Source organism: Sceloporus undulatus, chromosome 1 (assembly GCF_019175285.1).
Source record: "Sceloporus undulatus isolate JIND9_A2432 ecotype Alabama chromosome 1, SceUnd_v1.1, whole genome shotgun sequence".
NCBI classification, from domain to species: Eukaryota; Metazoa; Chordata; class Lepidosauria; order Squamata; family Phrynosomatidae; genus Sceloporus; species Sceloporus undulatus.
This window is the reverse complement of record NC_056522.1, coordinates 84133365-84155332: the sequence shown is the minus strand read 5'-3', so window position 1 is coordinate 84155332 and position 21968 is coordinate 84133365. Positions and strand designations below refer to the sequence as shown.

General features: G+C 36.4%; 1 protein-coding gene across 1 annotated transcript in view; it reads right to left on the bottom strand.

Annotated features, from left to right (window-relative positions):
* Positions 1-21968, bottom strand: part of SYNE1 (spectrin repeat containing nuclear envelope protein 1) — a 429497-nt gene that overhangs the window by 305165 nt on the left and 102364 nt on the right. Inside the window, 10 exon segments of the mRNA XM_042446890.1 lie at positions 348-506; positions 5021-5194; positions 8255-8398; positions 8765-8917; positions 9164-9328; positions 11438-11640; positions 12560-12656; positions 15978-16146; positions 16759-16871; positions 20913-21077. Of these exon segments, the coding sequence (XP_042302824.1) occupies positions 348-506; positions 5021-5194; positions 8255-8398; positions 8765-8917; positions 9164-9328; positions 11438-11640; positions 12560-12656; positions 15978-16146; positions 16759-16871; positions 20913-21077 (1542 nt within the window).

The following is a 21968-nucleotide window of genomic DNA, read 5'->3' as shown; positions in this document are numbered from 1 at the left end:
GGACTCCCTAGCCCTGAGCCAGGGCAGTTAAAGCGGTCTCAAACTGGATTCTTTCTGCAGTATATTTTGGACCTATGTTTCTGGTGAATAACGAACACTGTTTTTAATAGGAATTATTGAGGGAAGAAAGAGAAAAGATTTTGAACAAAAGTTGGAGAAATCAAATGATGAAGCACCCCCTCCCTTTGCTCTACACCACTTGCCCAATTCCACTTTTCATTTTCTGAAGCAGAAGCTTGTCTTCAAACAGCCAATTTGTCTTGCTTGCCTGCCATCTGAGATGGTAGCATAAATCTCTCAAGCCAGAAATTGTCCAGAATGTATTATCACTCTTCTCAAAACATTACCTGAAAAGCAGCTTGAATTTCTTTGACCTTCTTCTGTAGAACCGATAGACTGAAGTGATGTAAAACTTTACTTGAAGCCAACAATTTTGCAATGCTCTGGCTATTTCTCTCTATTAGTGACAAAGCTTTCTTGCAATTTTCTTGATAGGCTACAAGATCCTAAAAGAAAATGAAAACATTGAAGTAAAATGAAGGATATTTTTTTTTTAATAATTAAGGAAAAAATTGTAGTCAGAATTACTGTACAGTTCATATGTTATGACTGCAGGTGTCATTTTCAACTTTATTTGCTACATAGTATAATGTCTTCTTCCTTAAGATTATAGATGCTATAGCAATGTGTTCCCAGGAGAATTTAATTTAATAAAGCTGTAATCCTGAGTGTAGATTATGTGTATCAAAATCCTATAGCTTTTCATTGTTCCTGACTATTTTCAGTGATACAGAATTACAAATTAAGTATTCAATTGTTTAATATAGACCTTATTTTTTAGATAAGCTGGTTTAAGATGTTATTAAAATGAAATGTCAAAAGGCTCCTCTCTTCCCTGTTCTATGGCCTTGCATGAATGTCAATTCAGTTTCCAGGAATGAGACCATCTTGATTTGAGACTTTCAATTATCACCTCTGTGTCTCAAAGTACCATCTTCTAACAGAAGACTGACAAGTGAATTCTTAGGATTAGATGTGTAATGTTGCAGTTAGTGATGTAAAACATACTCAGAAATGTTTTCATCATTGACAAGAATGACTGTCTCAACACAAAAACATTTTTGATTTAAAAAAATGAATGACTGGAAACATTTTTGCACAGAACCCCCACTCTATTCTTCACAATATGCAAGTTTTATAGAAATAAATATTTTTGTCCCAATTATTATTTTTTTGTTACTAAAATGTTCTGAAATGCAATCAAGAGAACTTATTTAGTGAATATAATTAGAATAAGGATTTAAATTACTCTTGTCTTGCCCTACTACTGCAGTCGATAGAAGAAAAACAGGACAGCATTGAATTTCTACTTTTCAATTTAAAGAGTTCAAATAAAATTCAACTTAAAGGATTCTCCAGCCAGCCTGGCCACAAGACATTAGCTATTCTGTTTGCATGATTTAGGAATCTGTAGTCCAAAATATCTTTTTCAAGCTGTGATAAACAGCCACATCAAAACAAAACAAAATAAGGTAACACCAAGTCTGTTTTATCTTTGTACAGAACAATGTACATTTGATGATGCTATATAAATACATAAATGAATTATATATTCAACTGTATATTATACAATATATATTAAATATTCAATTTCAATTGTTTTAAGACATATCCTCTATTATGAAGTTCAAAAGGTTCACGGCCTGGAATTACTGAGCAGGTGGTCTTGGATTTTCAACTAGAAAATCCAGTTAAGGAAAAAATAAACCTATTTAGTTTAGTTGTGATGGCTCTGGAGCCAGGATAATCCCCTCAAAAAGGGCTTGCATTAGAGAAATGGCCTCACTAGACAACATCACATTCCTTTAATCACCTATAAAGTTTTACTGAAATATGATTTTTGTCAATGAGACTGTCAGTGCCCTACAAACTTTACTGTCATACTGAGTGAGCAATCAGCTGTAAGTAAGATTAGATTCCAAAGTCATCATGTTTACCATGTGTACCCAGAATTATACAATTCTATCCCTAGATCCTGGAGTTGATGCTGAAGGCTCAAACTAGATGTTAATATAAATGTATGTTCCATTCAATTAACCCATGCTTTGTTCCACAAGTGAATTTCCTCACATATACATCCTTCAGATTAGGCATATATTTATTCACAAAACAAAGCATAGTAAATACATTTTATTTTGCGATTAGTCATTAGAAGGGAAATATAGGTCTAATTTGCAAGTTCAATTATTGAGGGATATATAAGTGAAGAAATTGTTGCAGGACAATACATATGTTTGATTTGATCCTTAGGTCCAAAACACACTGCAGAAATAATCCAGTCTGAGATTGCTTTAACTTTCTTGGCTCAATGCTAGGGAAGTCTGGGAACTGTAGTTTTGTGTGACTTTTAGCCTTCTCTGTCAGATTGCTCTGGTGGCACAATAAACCACAATTCCCAGAATTATCTAGAGACAGGACAATAAAAGCAGTCTCAAACAGAATTATTTATGCAGTGTGTTTTGGACCTCAGATATCAATCCAATGCCTTTATTGGGGAATTCACAATAAAATCTATGGAGGAATGGAAAGAATTGGATCTAAACTTACATTGGTTTTCATATAAACAATTAAAGTATAGATTTGCAATGGACATAAAAATGGAAGGCTTTGAAAAAGAAGGAAACAAATTGGATAAAATTCTTACAAATATGAAAGGGAAGAAAGCATCTAAATTACATAAAGTTATATTATCAAGAGAATTAGATATAGGCAGGGAAAGGCTTATTCAAGAAGAAGGATACAAAAATTTACTAGATGCCAAGATCTAAAAGAAAACTATTTAAAAATGACCCAAAGATGGGATTTAACTCCATTAAAAATTCCAAAATCTATAGAGTAAACAGAGTAAAGAGAAGAGTAAATGCTGGAGATGCAACCAAGCAGTAGGATCTTGGTTACACATGTGGTGAAGATGTCCTATTGTAAAAAAGAAAGAAAGAAAGAAAGAAAGAAAGAAAGAAAGAAAGAAAGAACTGGAAAAGAATACCTATAACATTTTGGCTATGATCCTACATTGTGCTTAAAAGGTGTAAATATACATTGTTACATGGTCGTCATGCTACACCACTCTTCTGCTGATATAGAGTGAAACTGATTACCTGCCAATGTGCCTGCTTATTGTCCCATGACTTACTGCAACAGGGAACATAGTGGCAATTTCTGCTACCCCAGTGAATAAAGTGAGGCATTGAGGCCACTGATAACTCAATACATCACCCCAAAATGAGCAGCCGTATGGCTGGAATCCTGTTGATAGTCTCAGCTTCAATAGGTCTATTGAATCCATTGCTAAATGTCAAGTTACCACACAGATATATCCAGATGCTTCAATGGCTCTGCTCTGGTCAAGACCAGCCACAGGATTTAAGTCTATGTGGAACAGTTACACTTGTGGAGTTCCATTTACAGAACCATGAACTGAATGTTCATTCCACAACAGTCAAAAAAGTACAACCACAAGTGTAAGGGAACTGAAAAGTTTTACAATACCAATAAGATTCCAGTCATAGTTTAGTTTGGCTTTCACTAACAGTGTTTTTCTTTGCACATGAGTATGACACCAGCTGCATCATTTCTCATCACATATCCTTGTTTTCAATGTCATGCTAGTAGAAATTGTGTATTAGAAATCATGAACAGATACTTTCTGAATAGCAGAAGTGCAGGCATCAGTTGCATTTTCAAATGGAGAAAAAGCTGTAATGGTTTAGTATAACTGATTTACAAATGAATGTATGAAGCTGCTTTACCCTATAGAACTAATAATTCCACAAGATTTTTCAGAGAAATTGCAAGTGGTTGTGCACATTTTCCAGTAATTTCTCTAAGATTTCAGGATGGTTTTGCAAAATAAATAAATAAATAAATAGTACAAGCTTTTGAATGAAATGGGTGGGGGTTTTTTCATTAAAAAAAATTGGCCAGGATTCTGTTGGACAGTTATGAATCTGTAAACTAGTCACAATCCTTATATAGCCTCTAGTTTAGGAGATTCATAAGAACTGTAAAACTTCCTCAATTCCCAGTGAGGGTCTGTTCCCCTATCACTCAGGAAGCAGTTAACTGGCAGTATCTCCCCTCATTTCCCTGAGCAAGATGTCTCCGGAACAAGGGGCAATTGCAACAGGGAAAGGGCTTCTGCTTGACACACTGGAGATTGCTCACAGAAAGAGGTGGAAAAGTCTGACAGCAGCTACCAAATTGTCAGGATCCATGGTAGACTGCTTTTTCTTTTCTTTGCTGTTAATATACAGAAGACTGAACTAAGAGAGTGGGCAGACTTTGACACCAATTGAAAGGAAAACAGATCCCCACTGCAGGGACTGGAGAAATCAGGATGGGATTCACTACTCGTGAATTCATAACTCCCCACAGCATTCCAGCCATAGTCCTTCGTGAAAAATACAATTTCTGAACAGACATTATTAAGCAGAAAACACTGCTTTTGTGCAAATAAAATTGTTGCCAAAAATTATATATAAATCAATTGAAACATGAAACTATTTTTTTCAACGGAATGCCTTGATATGCTGAGATACACATTAAGGTCAAGAAAATTTGTGAGCATTCTTTACTTCTACAACTGCGAGTCCATAATTTTGGCCCATTTAGCCCAATATTGTCTACTCTGTGTTGGAGCAGTTCTCTGAGCTCAGGTTCAGGTCTTCCCAAGTCCTGCTACCTGAGGTGCCAGGAACTGAACATGAAGATGTGTGCGTGTGAAGAACAGCTGTAGCACTGATTTAAGCCCTTCTTTCTTCAACTGTATGTTGAAGCTAATGAACAACTTCCTTTGACTGTGTTGTTAAAGAAACTGCATAGTGCAAACTCCAATTTAATTTCATCCAGTGAAAGAGAATTGTATCCTGCATAAAAAAGGCATGATTTTATTATTATTAAAAATACATCAAGCTATTTAGATTCAAAGAAACCTCATTTTCAAATGTCATGTAAATGATACCTGATGTTGTTGTTTAAAAACTTCAGCAGGCTGTACTTCAGGGTCTAGGACAGAAATAATTTCATTGACTTTTTCAAGAGATTCATAAAAATTTGTAATTTGCTTCTCTAATTCTTCCAAGTGAGGAAGTAGCTGTTGAGATTCATAGAGAACAACTGGGCAGGATTCATTAATCTGAAAGGAAAAGAAATATTATTTTAAAATTCCTAAATCAAAGTGATACAACACCACAACACTCTCCAACATTGTTGCACTATTTTATCGTATTAATTTCTCCATTACTGGGCATCTTAAACTTAAATAGCTATTTCAAAATCTACCAATAATTCATAATGAGGGAATCTTCACTACATGGGATAGGGATCTAAAGAGATTTGTGTGGGCAAGAAGGAAAGCCAGAATCAATTGGATAATATTAACAGACAGCAAAGAAAGAGGAGGATTAGGGATGCCAAATTTGAAATTATATTTTTATGCATGTTGCTTGGAATGGATAACAAAATGGGTGGAATTAAAGGATGAGCAATTATTAGATTTAGAGGGATTTAATTTAAGATACGGGTGGCACGCCTATATGTGGTGGAATAAAGTTGAACTAAACAAGGAATTCAAAGAGCATATTGTAAGGAAAGCATTATATAAAGTATGGACAAAATACAAGGAAAAATATTATACAAAGTTACCAGAAAGTGGGCTTCTCCTCACGATGCAATATTAAAGAAGGGCAGAATTGAGGGAAGAGATTGGCTAAAATATAAAGATTATGTAAAGATAATGGAGGGAAAAATTATAATGAAATCTAGGGAAGAAATGCTAAAAGAAGGAATTAAAATAGATTGGTACTTATATTACCAATTAACGGAAAAATATAAAGCAGACAGAAAAAATGTAGGTATAACTTTAAAGAAGACAGAATTGGATGTCATATGGATGGATAAGGATAAGAAAAAAATAACAAACTTCTATAATCTAATTTTGAGACTTGAATTGGAACAAGAACAAATTAAGCATTGTATGATTGTATGGGCACAGAATATAGGGAAGAACATACAGTACGAGGCATGGAAAAGAGCTTGGGGACAGGATTTAAAATTTACGTTGTGTATGGATCTAAAAGAAAATTTCTACAAAATGATGCACAGATGGTATATGACACCGAATAGATTAGCGAAAATATACAAGAATGATAAAGGAAAATGTTGGAAATGTGAACGAACTACAGGAAGTTTTTTTCACATGTGGTGGAGTTGTCCTCTGATAAAAAAATTCTGGAGAGAAGTACACAAGAAAATTGAAATAATTTTACAATTGGAATTCCCTCTGGTCCCGGAGCTCTGTCTTTTAAACATAGTAGAAAACAAGGATTTAAGACCAAAATTGAAACCACTATTATATTTAATCACCGCTGCCAGAATAACAATTGCCAAAGTCTGGAGAAATAAGGAAGTGCCGAAAGTGGAGGATTGGTTAGGGAAGTGTTTAGAAATCATAGAAATGGATACCATAACTTTGAAATTAAAAGATGAAATGCGAGAAGAAAATAATTTAACTTGGTCGAGAATAAGAGAATTGTTTCAAAAGGGAAAGGTTAAATAAGGTAATAAGGAGTAATACCGTTGCTGTGTAGTATTATAGATAAAGAGTTAATTATTGTATAAACTTAGGATTTAAGCAAAATAGAATGAAAGACGATGAGATAAGGAAGTAAGGATGATAGATCTTTGAGAAATAGAGATTTTATAGCTAATAAATAAGCAGTAAGTGAAATAGAAAGTGAGGGGGTGGGGTGGGGGAGGGGAGGGTTAAGAAATATTGGAGTAAGAATTTGGAAATGTTTTGGTATTGCCCTTTTTATGTTGTAAATAATTCAATAAAGATTAATTGTTTTAAACTTAAATAGCTATGATCCTGTATACTTATGCAGGTCAAAGCTACCACCAACCTAAACATAAAAATAGCAACCTGTTCCTTACAATATTGCTCACTCTATAGCCACTTTAACATATCGTCATTCAGTATTATTAGATGTTATGTGGGTGAGATGTTCTTCTCCTATTCTATATTCAGCATCAGCTCCTTCCTCCTTACTTTCTCTCCTGTGCTCATTTCTGTTCTACTCTTCCAGGCTCATTTTACCTGATACATCCTGCTCAGTTCTGTCTCTGATACGATCATTCCTCTGTATCACATTCTAATTATTTTCTTCCTACTCTTTGTTTCTGTCAATATTTCATATTTTTGTGTTTCCTTATTATTTTCTGTGTACAGTTATAATTATTTACCCTTTCACATAAGATATCAGTAAATATGTAAAAGAGGGCCTAAAGCCTTCTTCCATTCCCAGAGACACCAGTGGGCACCTTGGTTTCAGTTATGCAATCACCAATGTGAAAGCAGCTATGACAGCTGCTTCAGGGACAATGAGGAGAAGAAAGCGTTAGCTTTCCCCACCTCACATCTACACTAATTGGAATTGAGCCACAGGGCCCCTACAACCACTCATTTATGCCCCCCTGCACCTCCAATACATGCCATTGCAAAAAATAATAATCAAATTTCCAAAATCAAATATCCTCCATAGGATATCCTCTAGGGCATATGGGGGCAATTTTGACATGTGTTAACCCTCAGCCATTTTAGATGGTTTTTTTTTTTTTTAACAAGAGGAAGTGAAATGCGTTTGGAGGCAATTTTGGGGGATAAACTTCTTTGGATAAATGAGAAGCCCCATGGGCCATAAAAAGGCCCTAGGTAACACCACGTGGCCCATCGACTGCACTTCATGCAACTTTGTTGTAATTCATTGACTCTGCACCCCTGCTTTAGGGGAGTTTATCAGACAAGGGGAATTGGAAGTATAATCCGATGGCAATCTGAATGCAATCATGGGGTTTAACATTATTGTGTGATAACCCAACCCAGTACACGCAAATTCGGGCAATGGGAAGCCAGTCCAAACACAGTCATGTGGTTTCACATTATTGCGTGATAGACTGCCACACGCAAATTTGGGCAATGACATGCTATTTTGGGGCAATAGGGAGCCAATTCGAATGCAATGCATATTCACGTAATTGCGCAAAACTAGCAATTTTAAGTGAAAGTGTTTTGGCCCCACTTTCTTTTCATTCGAATTTAAGAGCAATTCCTCCCGTTTGATAAACTCCAGAGTCTAGAGTGGTTTTAAGAATAACTCAAATAGTGATTCATTTCTGGACATAGAAGTCTGACTACCTTGCTGAGCTTTCCTTTGATTCCTGACATTGTTGCTAGCATTTCATGGACTTCCTCTTGTGGAATTTCTTTGGTAGCAAGCTGTGCTGTTCTTGTAACCATTTTGTACTGAGATTCCATAACAGGAATTTTTTGTTTAGTATCCTGTAAGAAAATAAAAAAGTTCAGTAAAAACCATGCATAATGTAGATATTCCATCTGCTGGTTATACAAACTGAGCATCCAAAGTGAGCATCCTTCTCTTCACTTGCATAATTAGCAGGATCTCACATTACATCCAATAAGTGAATATTTAAGTCAGAGGTGTCCACAGGATGTAAATTGGTACATCACTTATTGAAGGCAATGATCAAGATTGTGTCCTTCCGGGACACCTGGGATGGACAGAACAGGATAGAGCAAAAAGAACATTCCAATCCACCCATTAGATTAAGTGAAACTTACAAAGTGTGCTCCATACTGTTACATTTATAGAAGATGTTCTACTCAAGAAAAGGAAAAAAAACTTGCCTCTATTTCTTGGACAAACATGTTGACATTTAGAAAGGACACTTCTAACGGGATACAGATTTTCCTCTTTGCTTCATCTGTGAAAGCAGACAAGGTTGCAACACCATCCAAGTATTCTTTTCTTATTCTGTCTAATTCATCAGTCTGAGCATACTGTGGAAGCAGAAATATAAAACAGAGTAAATAGAGAACACTGAGGGTTTAAGGAACAAATGTTTGAACTTTATTCCATAAGGGTTTGTGGTTTTCTCTTGAGAGGTATGTGTTTGCATTTTTTAAATGAAAATATAGTACTGAAATCATAAGCATTTCTAAATAGTTTAAGTAGCTAAATATATCCTATGTCTTGCTGTGTGTCAATGGTTAAGAACTCTGTGTTCAAAGTCACTAAAGATCTACCTGTTTTACTTGCATAAACAGTTCTCTCCATCGTCCATTCAGTAACAGCAGCTGCTGTTTTAAATCTCTGGAAATAGTCTCATCACATGTTTCAATCAGAAAATTACCAGCATCATTCATAGCGGTATGCTGTTGCATCCACTGTGGTAAATGTCGGAAGAAATCCTAGGAAGAACAGAACAGTGTTGCTGAAATGTTATAAATATGTCATACTGCATTAAAGGACCACCCTACTGGGTTGCATCCTATAGAATCAAGGGTATTTTAGTTTGGTGAGGCACTAGAAGAGCTGTGAACCAGAGTATTTGAGTATCTCTCCCTAAACTGCAAATCCCAGGATTCCACAGGATAGCACCATGGTTAATGTGGAATAACAGTGCTATAATTGTGTGTAGTGTGAATGGACTCCTGATACCTTGATGTTGTGAAAGGTTTGCTACTAATTGGGGGCAGGGAAAAATGATAAGAAATTGTTTGATCCTTTGGATCTAATTCAATATCACTTTTAGTTTTCTACTTTAATTTATAAGTATATTAATGATTTAAGTATTAGAAATATAAATAATAAATAAGTAAATATCCTAAAACCAAAAAGAGAAGCTTCAGAGCCTAATTCTTGAGTAGGCTAAATAAAAAATTACCTTCTCTTCAAAAAAAAATTTAAAAATGCAAAGCTAAGTCTAAATCTGATCAGAATTTTCCATTTCTACTGTGATATTTTGTGATGACTCTGTCAATGCTCCCAAAACCTCTGATCTCTAGATGCAGACCTACATCCAGCATAACACTTGTAGGAGCATTAATATTTTGGGATCTGTACACTGCAGACTCTTCATCATGGAAAATCTGCTTCAGAAAGTTTCCCAGTCCTTCAAAGCAGGTTTTTAGGGCCTGGCAGAGCAGAAGCTTTTGGAGTGCAATGATAGCACTGTTCCTGCCATTTGTGCCTGAAGAAACTGCTTCCACAACTCAACTACAATGACAGTATTGGATATTTCCCAATGTAGATAGAAAAAAAAATGTAGTTTGTAATAATTTGTAATACAAATTTAATATTTATATTGCTTCTCTCGTTCTCTTCATACTTTCCTCTTTGACCACTAATCTTTGTCCATCACATGAACAAAAGTAACTCACTTGAGTGGCTCTTCTTGCTAGAGTTTGATTCTGCATGCAGAACCTTATATCTGATTGGAGTTGCTAGATCCTAGGATTAGAGGCCACAGTAAATGGGCTGCCTTCCAGGTGGTCACTAATATCATTAAAAACCAAGAGACAGCTTACCCTTGATGCCTTTGCAGAGGGAGGCATGTTGCACCAAGCCCTTGGCCAGAACCACAGCTTCTAGGCCTAGCCAAGCTCCTGCTTGGCTTAGGCCTGAGACAAGTATTGTGACTGCTGAACCATTGTGCAAGACATCAGGGTATTTCACAAAGTCTCTAAAACTCATGAGTCTTGCAGGCACCCCCAACAGCCATTTGCAGCTAGATCTTCAGCATAACCCACCCTCACACTCTTCATACCATTGAAATCCTCTGCTATTCCCCAGGCTGAAGCTGGTTGCCTTCGAGGCTGGGAAGGAATTTTTCCAAGTAATTGTAACATTATTTTTCACATTCTCTGGGGCTTCCATCCACTGTGGGATTTGGATCATGTCCACTTACTTTTGCGAGTCTGAGCATGGTAAAATTTCTAGCACTGCTTGTCACAACTGGCAGATAACGAGGGAAAAGAGGACATAAGGAACTAGTCAAATCAGGAGAATGCAAGTCCTCAGACAGTTGGCTTTTAGGTGGAGAAGAGGCTAACCTGCAGTTTGGACGTCTGTAGATTGCCTCCCCTTTACTGTCTGTTCGGCTCGCCCCATAGTTTGGCAAATACAGCAAGCATCGCCATATCCTTACTGGACTCCTATGCTTGCTGCCTTCCTTGGCCAGTAAATGGTCTAGAAACCATAGAATCCAGTGTCCTCTCCCCCCTTGTCTTTGCATTGCCTGCTAACAGGTGTAATTGTCTTTAATTTTATATGCTTGTATTTGATGTATCAAAGTTGTGGTCATCCAATCTAACCCATCTCAGTGTCTGGCATCTGTCTTTATACAATTGTGCATTTACTGGGGAAGACGATACATGCAGATCTTTGGGAATCTACTGCTACTGTGCATATTGTTGTTTAGATTGTTGTCTTTGTTAAAAATAAAAGAAAGAAAGAAAGAAAGAAAGAAAGAAAGAAAGAAAGGCATTATACTGTATTATATAAAGAGCGCTCCTTGCCTTTTTAGCATGCTCAGGCTGATTCAGCATTTTTTCGGCATCTTCCAGCCAGGCCTGCAGACTGGCCACTGTACTGCTGTATCGGTCCCAGTTAGAGATGACTTCTTCTAACATGCTCTTCACACTTCTCACCTCTACAGACAAGTGCCTCCACTGTGTTGTTGTCTCGTTCATGAATCTTGTAACACTCTCTATTTCTTCCGCTAAAAGACAGTACAGGGCTTTAAATTTTTAACCCAAATTTTTAACTCACTATCCCAATATAAAAACAACAATAACAATAGATATAAATCAATTAATTAGTTAAATTACTTTATTTTAAGCTTTTTAATCAACTAAATGGCGTCTTTTTAAACAGAGGCTGGATGGCCATCTGTCAGGGGTGCTTTGATTCCTACATGTCAGGGGACTTGATGGCCTTTCAGGTCTCCTCCAACTCTATGATTCTATCATTAAATATGCCCTAATTTAGAAGTGTGTATATGTATACCTCAGCCATATCACAGATACTGAAACTGAAGGCCAGTAATTTCCCTAAAAAATCCAGTTCTTAATACCCAGAAAGAAAGAAAAGAAAATATCCCTTATGATCAACAGAGTCTCAGTGCTAAGAAATCAAGTACTTTCTACGATCAATAAAATACATAAGGGATATCCTAATACTTCTGTCTTATAGAGGTCTGACTTATGGATGACAGGGAAATATGTACATAAAACAAACAAAATGACAAACAAAACAGAAAGGTTGCATTTAAATTTCCATTTAGAAGTGCAGATCACATGCATGTTTCAGGTACTAATGTGTGCACACATAGTAGGAAACACTCTTAAATCTAAATCTTGTGATTCAGTTAGGGTAGGTTACAAATCAGGTTGCCATGGGACCACTGCTTTGCTATGCTTTAGTGCAACAGGGAGAACATGCTGCAAAAACACAGACTGCCTACTTTCTTGCCAAGCTCTGATCTGTCTTCATCAAGTTGCTTGCACCCTCTGTATTCACACACTTGGATTCTAATTTTGTCATTTATCAGATTGCTTAGCAACAGCTTAGCTTGATCATACAAAAATGGAATCCAACAACATTTAAAAATAACATTGATCAAATACATTGCTACTTACAAGAGCCGTTAGCTTTTGCATACATGTCAGCTGCCTTTTTCAGGATCTGATATGTAACTTCATACTGCTCGAAAAATTTGTTATTTTCTATAACAGACTGGAATAAAAAGAGATTGGATATTCAACAACACTGCTTCTGTGAACCCAACCAAAGTTCAGTCAGATTATTTTTTCTCTTCTCTGTAAATTTATAACCAAAACATGTAGAAATTCCTCTGAATATTAACAATATTTTCACCATCTTCAGACTTTATTATATGAGAAAATCTGAAGAGAAGGTTACAGCAAAACCTGGCCCCTGGCTAATTTATTAAGTACTAAATGGGATGTATATTTGGAATGATAGGGTCTAACTACCCTAAAGGGACCAAATCCTGTCTGATCTAAGAAGCTGAGCAGAGTCAGTCCTGGTTAGTAGTTGGATGTGAGAACATCAATTAATATCAGGTGCACTATGCTATATTTGAGAGGGCGGAACTGGCCAAACCAACTCTGAGTATTCCTTGCCTAAGAAAATGCTATGAAATTCATCAGGTCACCAAAAGTTGACAGGTGACTTGAAGGCACATATACACACACGTATAATTGGAATGAATGATGAGGTGAGGCTGTCTAAAAATAAGTAGTTCATCTAGTTCAGTATGGTCTATGCTGCCAGTATTTGAGATCGGTTTTTCTTATGCCAGTAAGTATTAAAGATTACATTTAAATACACAACTTGTAAGACATGTGTTGTACCACTTCGCCATACAAAGCATGTGTTCTACTACAGAGCTACAGCTTTAACTGTATACCAGCACAATGCATCAAACACAACTTTATTTCTCAATAATATTGTCCCCTTCAGCTTGAAAGAAAGTAGTGGTCTTATGACCTGTATTTCCAGGCTATATCTATGTATATTTGGGATAAGATGCAGCAGACAATCCAATTACACCAAAAGCTTACTGTATTACTGATACTGTATTAGCACTATTACTGAACCAAGATTTGTACCCGCACTGAACGAAGGGCTGGTATCATTACAATAAAAACAGCCAGTATTATCTGCTACTGTGCAGAATTAATACACAAAGCACTTGTGCAAACCAGAAATCAGAAACAATATGGAATTAGAGTATTGGGCATGTGCAATGAGAGATCTGCAACTCTACAAAACATTTTTGCTACATTAGCCCATTACTCTTGTGTGAACCTTTGCTTTTCAGTTTTGTTACCAAGTGTAGTGATAAATAAAATTCCATGTAAATAAATCCAATATAAAAAACCACAACATTTGTTTGATGTAGTACTGAAAAGCAAAGACACCTGATATTAGTAGCTGAGACCATGGGAGAGAGGGGGGAACTTAGCTTAAGACACAGGCTTTGCATATCCTTGTTTACTGCCAAACCAGATTGACCCAGGTTAAAGTGAAAACAAACATACCTTTCACATTATTCAAATCAATATTATCTGTTTATCTAAATGCAGGCAACAATCTAGGTAAAAGGACCAAAGGCAACTGACATTTTGGGAGAATACATTTTGTGGTCACCATAAGATTTGTGGTGTTCTTCACTATGCATTTTCTTACAAAGGCATGTCTCAGGTAGGTAATAGCCATATTACTGCTATAAGCAACCTTATCTGATTTTGAAATGTATGCATGACAAAAATACTTTTTTTAGCTGTCAGAAACACTACAATAATTCTAGTGCATATTCACCACAGGTTTGTAAGAGTTACTTTTTAAAATGTGAAATGAGTCTCTACTAGCTTAATAATGAGTCCAAAAAAGCTTTCTTGGTCATTTTGTTTTACATATATTTTAACCTATGATAAATGCATCAATCATATTGTGTATGCTATTTGTATTCTGAAATTAAATTGAAGTCCACAGCTCATATACCTTTTTTACTTAATATTTCACATAAAATGCAAATTATTGATAAAGATTGTAAAAACTATGTCAGTTAGTAACATTTAATATCTTTATGCATGATTATGACAGTTTATGACAGTTTATTTTATTTCAAAAATGCCTATGTTATTATTCATCTGAAGAACTTATTATATGTTGGTGAGGCACTGGAGGCAACAGGTAAATAGGTCTTCCACTAATAATGCTAATCACCAGTGACTGTATTTTTCCTGTTTAGAAGATAGAGTGTCATTTTATAATGCTGGATATTGCTGGGGGCAATCAAGAAAGTACTAAAAGGTAAAGGTATTCTCCATTGACAAGGTTGTCAAGTTGTGTCCAACTATAGGGGACAGTGCTCATCTCCATTACTAAGCTGAAGAGCCAGCATTGTCAGAGACCACTCTGTGATCATGTGGCCAGCATAACTGCACAGAACACTGTTTACCTTCCCACCTGAGTGGTACCTATTTATCTATTTGCATTTGCATGCTTTCAAAATGCTAGGTTGGCAGAAGCTGGGGTTAGTGATGGGAGCTCACCACATCATGTGGCACCAGGGCCTTGAAATGCCAACTTGTCCAATCTTGCAATACAGACTCAGTGTCTTAATCACTTCAGCCACTGCATCAGTTCTAGACTTCTTTACAAGGGAAACTGAAAATAACTATATTTTTCACGGACCTGCTTACATTGATTACTTCAGTTGATTGTTTTCTCACATCCTGCTTTATTTGCTAGGAGCTTTGTTTACAGGACGTTCATCCTGAGCACCCTGGCTATTCCCATATCTTAGAGAACTGAGCTGCACCCCTACAGTTGCCTGCTGGGTTAAGGTAGGATAAAGGACCTGTCTCCTTGGCAGCAAACATAAGGTTTGACTGCCAGGATTCTGTTGATAAAAGATTAGGGACTATCGGTCCTTGGCTTCAGGCAGACAAATCATGAGATGGCCCTAACTTAATAGAGTTGTCAGATTGCTATTTGGTTCACCTGGCTGAGTATCACTGGTACTGAATTACTGCAGCTCTGTGGGATTTAACACAGGTTATACCAGGGATTGAACCCAGGACCTTCTGCATTCAACCACAGAACAATACTCACTGCCCTAATTTCTGCATTAAATGTAAGCAGAACTACAGAATATGGTAAAGCAAATATTTAGAAAGCTGAGCATGAGGCACTACTCTGCTGGTTCATCCTTTGGAGAGTAGGGTTCAAGTTAAAAGACAGCTTATGTTAATATGCTTGGCATTTTGCAATATGTTCCTCAGTTCAGCACGTCTTGCCTAGATTAAAGGAATATGAGCAATCTGATTGCATGTACCTTTAATCATCATGATGTAGGAGTCTTCACCCCCCACCTTGTTCCTTCAGATTCTTTTCTGTGCTAAAGATAACTTAAAACTGGGGTGATTACCTTTTCTTATCTTTTTCATTATTGTTACAAAAGGTTGTTAACGTATAGGAAAAGAATCATTCACTCCATTCAAAAATAAACTAGGATAAACTCACCATATAGTTTTGAAGAAGTAGTTCAACAGAGTCTCTTCTTCCATATTTGATAATCCATGATTTTAATTTTGATTCCGCAAGGACCAAAAGAGATAGCAAACGGTACTTCAACTCTAAGAATTCCATTTTCAGCAGATGGAGTTCAGATGTAGAGACAACAAAACTGAACCTAGGCACAAATCACATTTCAGTTAAACAATGAAACATTAAATGAGAATAAAATTATGTTTTACTGTTGCAAATGCAAAGCCTAAAGGCACATTCAATTTTTCATGAGCCTTATTCTGTAGCTTGCTCATTAATAGCTTACTGATAACTCTGTTTATAAAGTGAGGAAAGATCTGACTTACTGTTCAGGAGTAAACATATTTATACAGAATTAAATCGTATTTAATGCAGGCTTGTAGTAAATCTATGTAGATTTATATTATAAACTCTTCATTATCAAAAGAGCCCTTTCTCATTTCTCCCATAAACATAAGCATTCCCAAAGGTGTTGTTACATAACATTCTCCTTAGTGGTGAATGGCAACAAGACACCCAGTCTTTATTGAAATCTCCCAGATCCATAGCTTATTTAATTTCATGCCTTTTCAATAATTTCAGTTTTTTTGTTACTATAAGGTACATACATCATGGAACAGTTGCTGTTTCCATAGTTATTTGAAGCCCACTGGTAGATACCGACAGATACTGATTTTAAACTTGGGGGGGAAGGGTGAATCCATAAAATAAATAGTTCTTTCATCATTGCAGCATTTAAGAATGAAATCAGACTTACCTCTCTGCCATATCATCTAACTGCTCTGTTGGAACAGGGACTCCATTGACAGATTGAGCTCTGTGGATTTCTTGGAATGCTTTTCTGTAGCCATCTACATTTTTAAGCACATCCTAATTTGGAGGGAGGGTTTTGAAGTAGAGATTGAAGAGGCAAAAAGGTTCACAACAGGCAATTTTAATAAGTAGTTTTTTAAAAGCAGCACTGATGACTCAGTGCAAGTATTTGATCATGCTGTCACGTTTTTTATGCGAGGTAAAGCATATACAGCAGTATGAGCTTCCAGAAAATGAAAGTGCCTAGTGAGATACTGTGCTAAAGCTCTGACTAACAACTCTGCCACATTTTAAAAACAGGCAATATGGGCACTGCCTAATATATTCTCAAAACATGTTGCATGAGCTAGCTAGCCATCCATCTGTTTTTTATATCTGACTATCTATTCTTATCTATCATCTATCTATCTACCTACCTACCTACCGCTGACACACATACCTTTGAAATGTACACATTCAGATCACTGTGTGTTCAAAACATAATGAATTCTGACACAGAGAGTGGGAACAACCAGTTATTACATTTTGTGCTCTGTACAAAAACAATTGCAGTTTCTCTAGCCTAATGTTTATAAGATGCAACCCAGAGTCAGCCTAATAATAAGAGTTCTTTTCTCTAGTATCTAAGTCACAGTATTTTGCATGACTTAGTGGTAATTACTTCAAAATTAATGCTAGTTAATCATCATTCAAGAAGAATCTGCAACAGCATATTATATTTGTGGAAGATTGTCAGAGGGAGGATTTAGATCTGTTGCATAGTCCTTAATTAACACAATCAGTTAGCATAGCTTGACTTGTGCAAACAGGTGAAGAAAACTCGTTTTCTTTTGTGACTAATGTTCAAAATTTTCTTGTTTACTTTTTATTCATGCACAAATATATATTAACATATGTATAGCAGATAATATTACAATAGTGTTTTTAGAATACCCATTTTCTTTTGTTAACTGCTATTCCATTTTTGGATACAATTAAAGATGAAAAATTAATATTGTATTCTTATATGATTATCTTGTTGATATGGAGAGCAATTCAAAATCTGCTACATACAGAAGTCTAACTAAGGTAAGATTTAAATTCCAATACTATTTCTACCTAGAGCAGCTGAGTTACAACAAGGTTGGGATACAACAAATAAAGCTAAATGATAACCACAAACATTTAATAAGGGTTAAATAAATCTTTGCAAACTTACACTGTTACAAGCATAACAGACTGCAAGACACAATAAGTAATGCTGATTTCATTTGATTTGTTCCTTAGATATAGTCCTAAACTGGCATACTGTTTGGCAGGGACATGCACTGACCATGTGATTCATTTCAGGCTCTGATTTGAAATGCCAGAAAACCACATTTGATCAATGTGGAGGTTGTATAATTTGACTTGACTCCCAAAAATTAAGGCAAGATTTTACAAGTTTGAAGATTCATCTCTCCCTTTGCCTGTCAATGGAATCTTTATAAAATGCTATAACATTTTCTTTTTGTCAGAACTGGATGAAATTTGCAAGCACAGGAATATTTAGGAGGGGATTATGCCTCCCAAATTTCAGGCAATAGATGCAATAGTTTTTAACCTGTGCACCTTTAAATCTGAATTTTTGAAGGAATGGGAAGAAAAAGCCACTAACTTGTTTTATTTCTTGGCAAATTTGGGCAATATATATTGTTATAGTTGCTTTTTCTGGCAGAATAATAATAATAATAATAATAATAATAATAATAATAATAATAATAATAATAATAATTTTATTTCTATCCCGCTTTTTGCCAGGCAATCAAAGCGGCGTACAACAGGTTAAAATACATCCATATATACATAATGCCCCCCCTTAAAACAAGATTAAACAATGTCAGATTAAAAACTACATATTAAAACCGACTAAGCTAAATAAAAATCATCATGGGCAGAGTTCACTGGATGGGAAATCTTATTTGTGGCCGAGCATTTTATTCCGGGAAGGCTTGCCGGAAGAGATCCGTCTTAATAGCCTTTTTAAAGCTCTCTAGATTGGTAATTTGACAAATCTCTTCCGGCAGGCCATTCCATAAGTTGGGAGCGGCTGCAGAGAATGTCCTCTGGGAGGTCGCCGTCAACCTGGTCTTTAAGGGCTGTAATAAATTCCTCCCAGAGGACCTGAGTGTACGGGATGAATTATATGGAAGCAGGCGATCCCTTAGATAGGTTGGGCCCAAGTCATGTACGGCTTTAAAGGTGATAATCAACACCTTGTACTGTCTTGAATCAAGTCTTTTCTCCAAATGAATACATGCATCCTTTATATTTCTCTCCATCCCTCCCTCCTTCCTCCATTTGGGGACTTGAATATCCACTGATTTTGGTATCCGTGTGTGTGTGTGTGGGGGGGGGAGGTCTGGAACGAATCCTTCATGGATACCAAGGGCCCACTGTACCACTGTTTTTAAAATGGTGGTCAGCACTGAAGGGGTGTGAAATAACAAACCACCTAAGTTTCAAAGGGGTAGGTACAGTAGTTTACACGGAAGAGGAGTTTATGGGGAGACAATAAACTCCTCCCGTTGCTGTCTGGGAGGGGGGGAAAGTGTTTTGGTTCAAACTGCCAGACCCAGAGTAAGTTCTGCACAAGAAAAAGGAAACATAGCATTGACTGACAAATAGGGGACTAATTCTAATATTCACACAGAAAGAAATGAGTGACACTAATATAAATGTTTTGAGGTTGTTGTTTTTTCCTTAACTGGGGGGGGAAATGATGGATTCAGAAAGGACTGTATTTTGAAATTATGAATCAACAGACTTTGAAGATACCCCAGAAACCAAGAAAGTCCACTCCAGATTTGCTACTTGCTTACTACAGAACAGTGTAAGGACAGACTAGATGAAGCTGGAAGCTGGAACCAACAGTTACCAAAGTGCTCCCAACCTTTAGTAAAATATGCCCTGTGATTAGAAGGTGTACATGTCAGTCACTGAGCCCCATTCTCTTCCTCCTACTTTCCTTATTTTCAGCATTTCATAGAGAGAAACTACCCAGTCTTACAGAAAGAATCTATCCACTAACCAGTCCTACAGCTGCCACTTACACTGACAGCTGGTTCACTACTCAAATATACCCAGTAATATAAAAATATTTCTAATGTACAAAAGGGATTTCAACATACAACAATACAATACAACACAACATAGGACACAGCTAAAACTCTCAACTAGCCACTCTCAACTAGTCCTTCCAGCTACTGTAAAGCACTGTCAGGCGTGTGGACAGCCATCAAGCATTGCAGATGCATAAAATGTGAGCGGGACAAGATCTCAACTCTTAACAAATAACTGGAGTGAATTTCAACCAACGTTCAGGATTAAACACACCAATCTAATGCAAGGAACTAAAAGATTAGCAGACTAGGCAATTTTGGGTTTCTGATCGTATCCTAAGGAGCCAAATATTCAAACAGAGGATACTCAGCAGTATCCGAGGCTCACATAAAGGCAGGAAGGGAGGCAGAGGTGAACGTCCCCTGACACCGGACCCATTGTTTTTGGATATCCTGTAAAGGCTTTGTGAGAATTTAGTGCAAGACTTACAAAGAGACTGGGCACTTGCCCTTGAAACAGTAAACTTAAAGCTCACCACGTTAACAGCAGATATTGGAGATATAAAAGATACAGCTAACGCAGCTCTTGAACAAGGTCATTCCCATGAAACTTGCATACGGGATTTAGAGCAAATCAATGAATATCTTACAAACAAGGTAGAGGATTTGAAAAACAAATAGACACTGAAATATTAGAATTTGTGGGACTCCTGAATGGGAGGCAAGTTTGAAAAGGTTGTATGGAAAGAAGAAGACCACATTACAGGTGGACAGAGTCAATCAAACAAACCACCACACTGAGTCTGCAAGAGCAGCACAAGAACAGGTTCTCTTGAAAGACTTCATAAGTCAAAGGTGTTTTGCGTCAGATAATAACAAGAGAAACCTCTTCCTTTTACTCTAACTTACAGTAACACATTTCAACCTTTATTTACATCTTTAAAAGAAACTTACATCACACTATGCTATACTGGAGAAGTGAATATTCCTCTTTTGAAAAATTACATTATATACAAACCTTATGCTGCTCTAGTTTTCTGTGTATCATATTTGCTGTTTCCTCATGAGCTTGCTGGATGATGATTTCTTCTCTCAGAAAAGTCTCTGCCCGATAAAGCCAGGCACCAATTGTACCCAGAGGAGCAGGAAGAGATTTATCAAGATGCAGGTGCCATTCAAATATCTGGAAAACATCAAAGAGTAAGAGTACTGATATCATGTGTAGGAATAGCATTAAATATTTGATCAGCACAAACTGAACCTTTAATATTACAAATTATTTATGATGATTTGGATAAACAGGCAGCTGCACAAATAAGAGAAATAAGAGAATTAAAGGTCTGTTTTATGTTTGCAATGTACAGTACTAAAACTTCAGTAAAATATATGTAAAGCAGAACAGAGTAATAAGTCTCCAATATATATGATATGCCTCATCCTGCTCCATTAATATTTCCAGGCTATTCCCATTTCAGTCTTTCTGTTGTTTTGCCATCACCAAGTATCTCAAAGCACAATGTCACAATTACACCCATTTACATTTCTCCCTACCCTTTTCCATGGTCTATATTTTTATAATAATTGGGAACAATAATGAATGGTTGACAGGAATGTGACCTTGTTTTCTGACATAGAAAATGTTTTGGGGAAATTCCTAATAGTTACTTATGGGGAAGCAGGAGGAAGGTTTAGGAAAATCTGGGGAAAGCTTCTTGGCATGGAATAATTCCCAGGAGCCATCAGCCAGTATGACAACTAGAATTCTGACAATGGTAACTTTTCCAAAGTCTAGTTCTATGGGTAGAGGATTGGTCCTAGGTCTTTGAATAATCTCAAGAATATTCATACCCCATTTCAAATCCCATAATTTGAAGTCCAAATTTTGCCTTTTAAAAATAATTTTAAAAAAGAAATTAGGAATAAGTAAGACTAATAGGAATCATATCACTGATACAATTCAGGAAAAAAACTCAGTTTTTCAAATGAATAAGAGGTGAAATTTCTGGATTTATTAGTCCAAGGCCTGGGAAGCCTTCAGTCCAGATTGAACAAAATCCCATAGAAGCTCAACTAC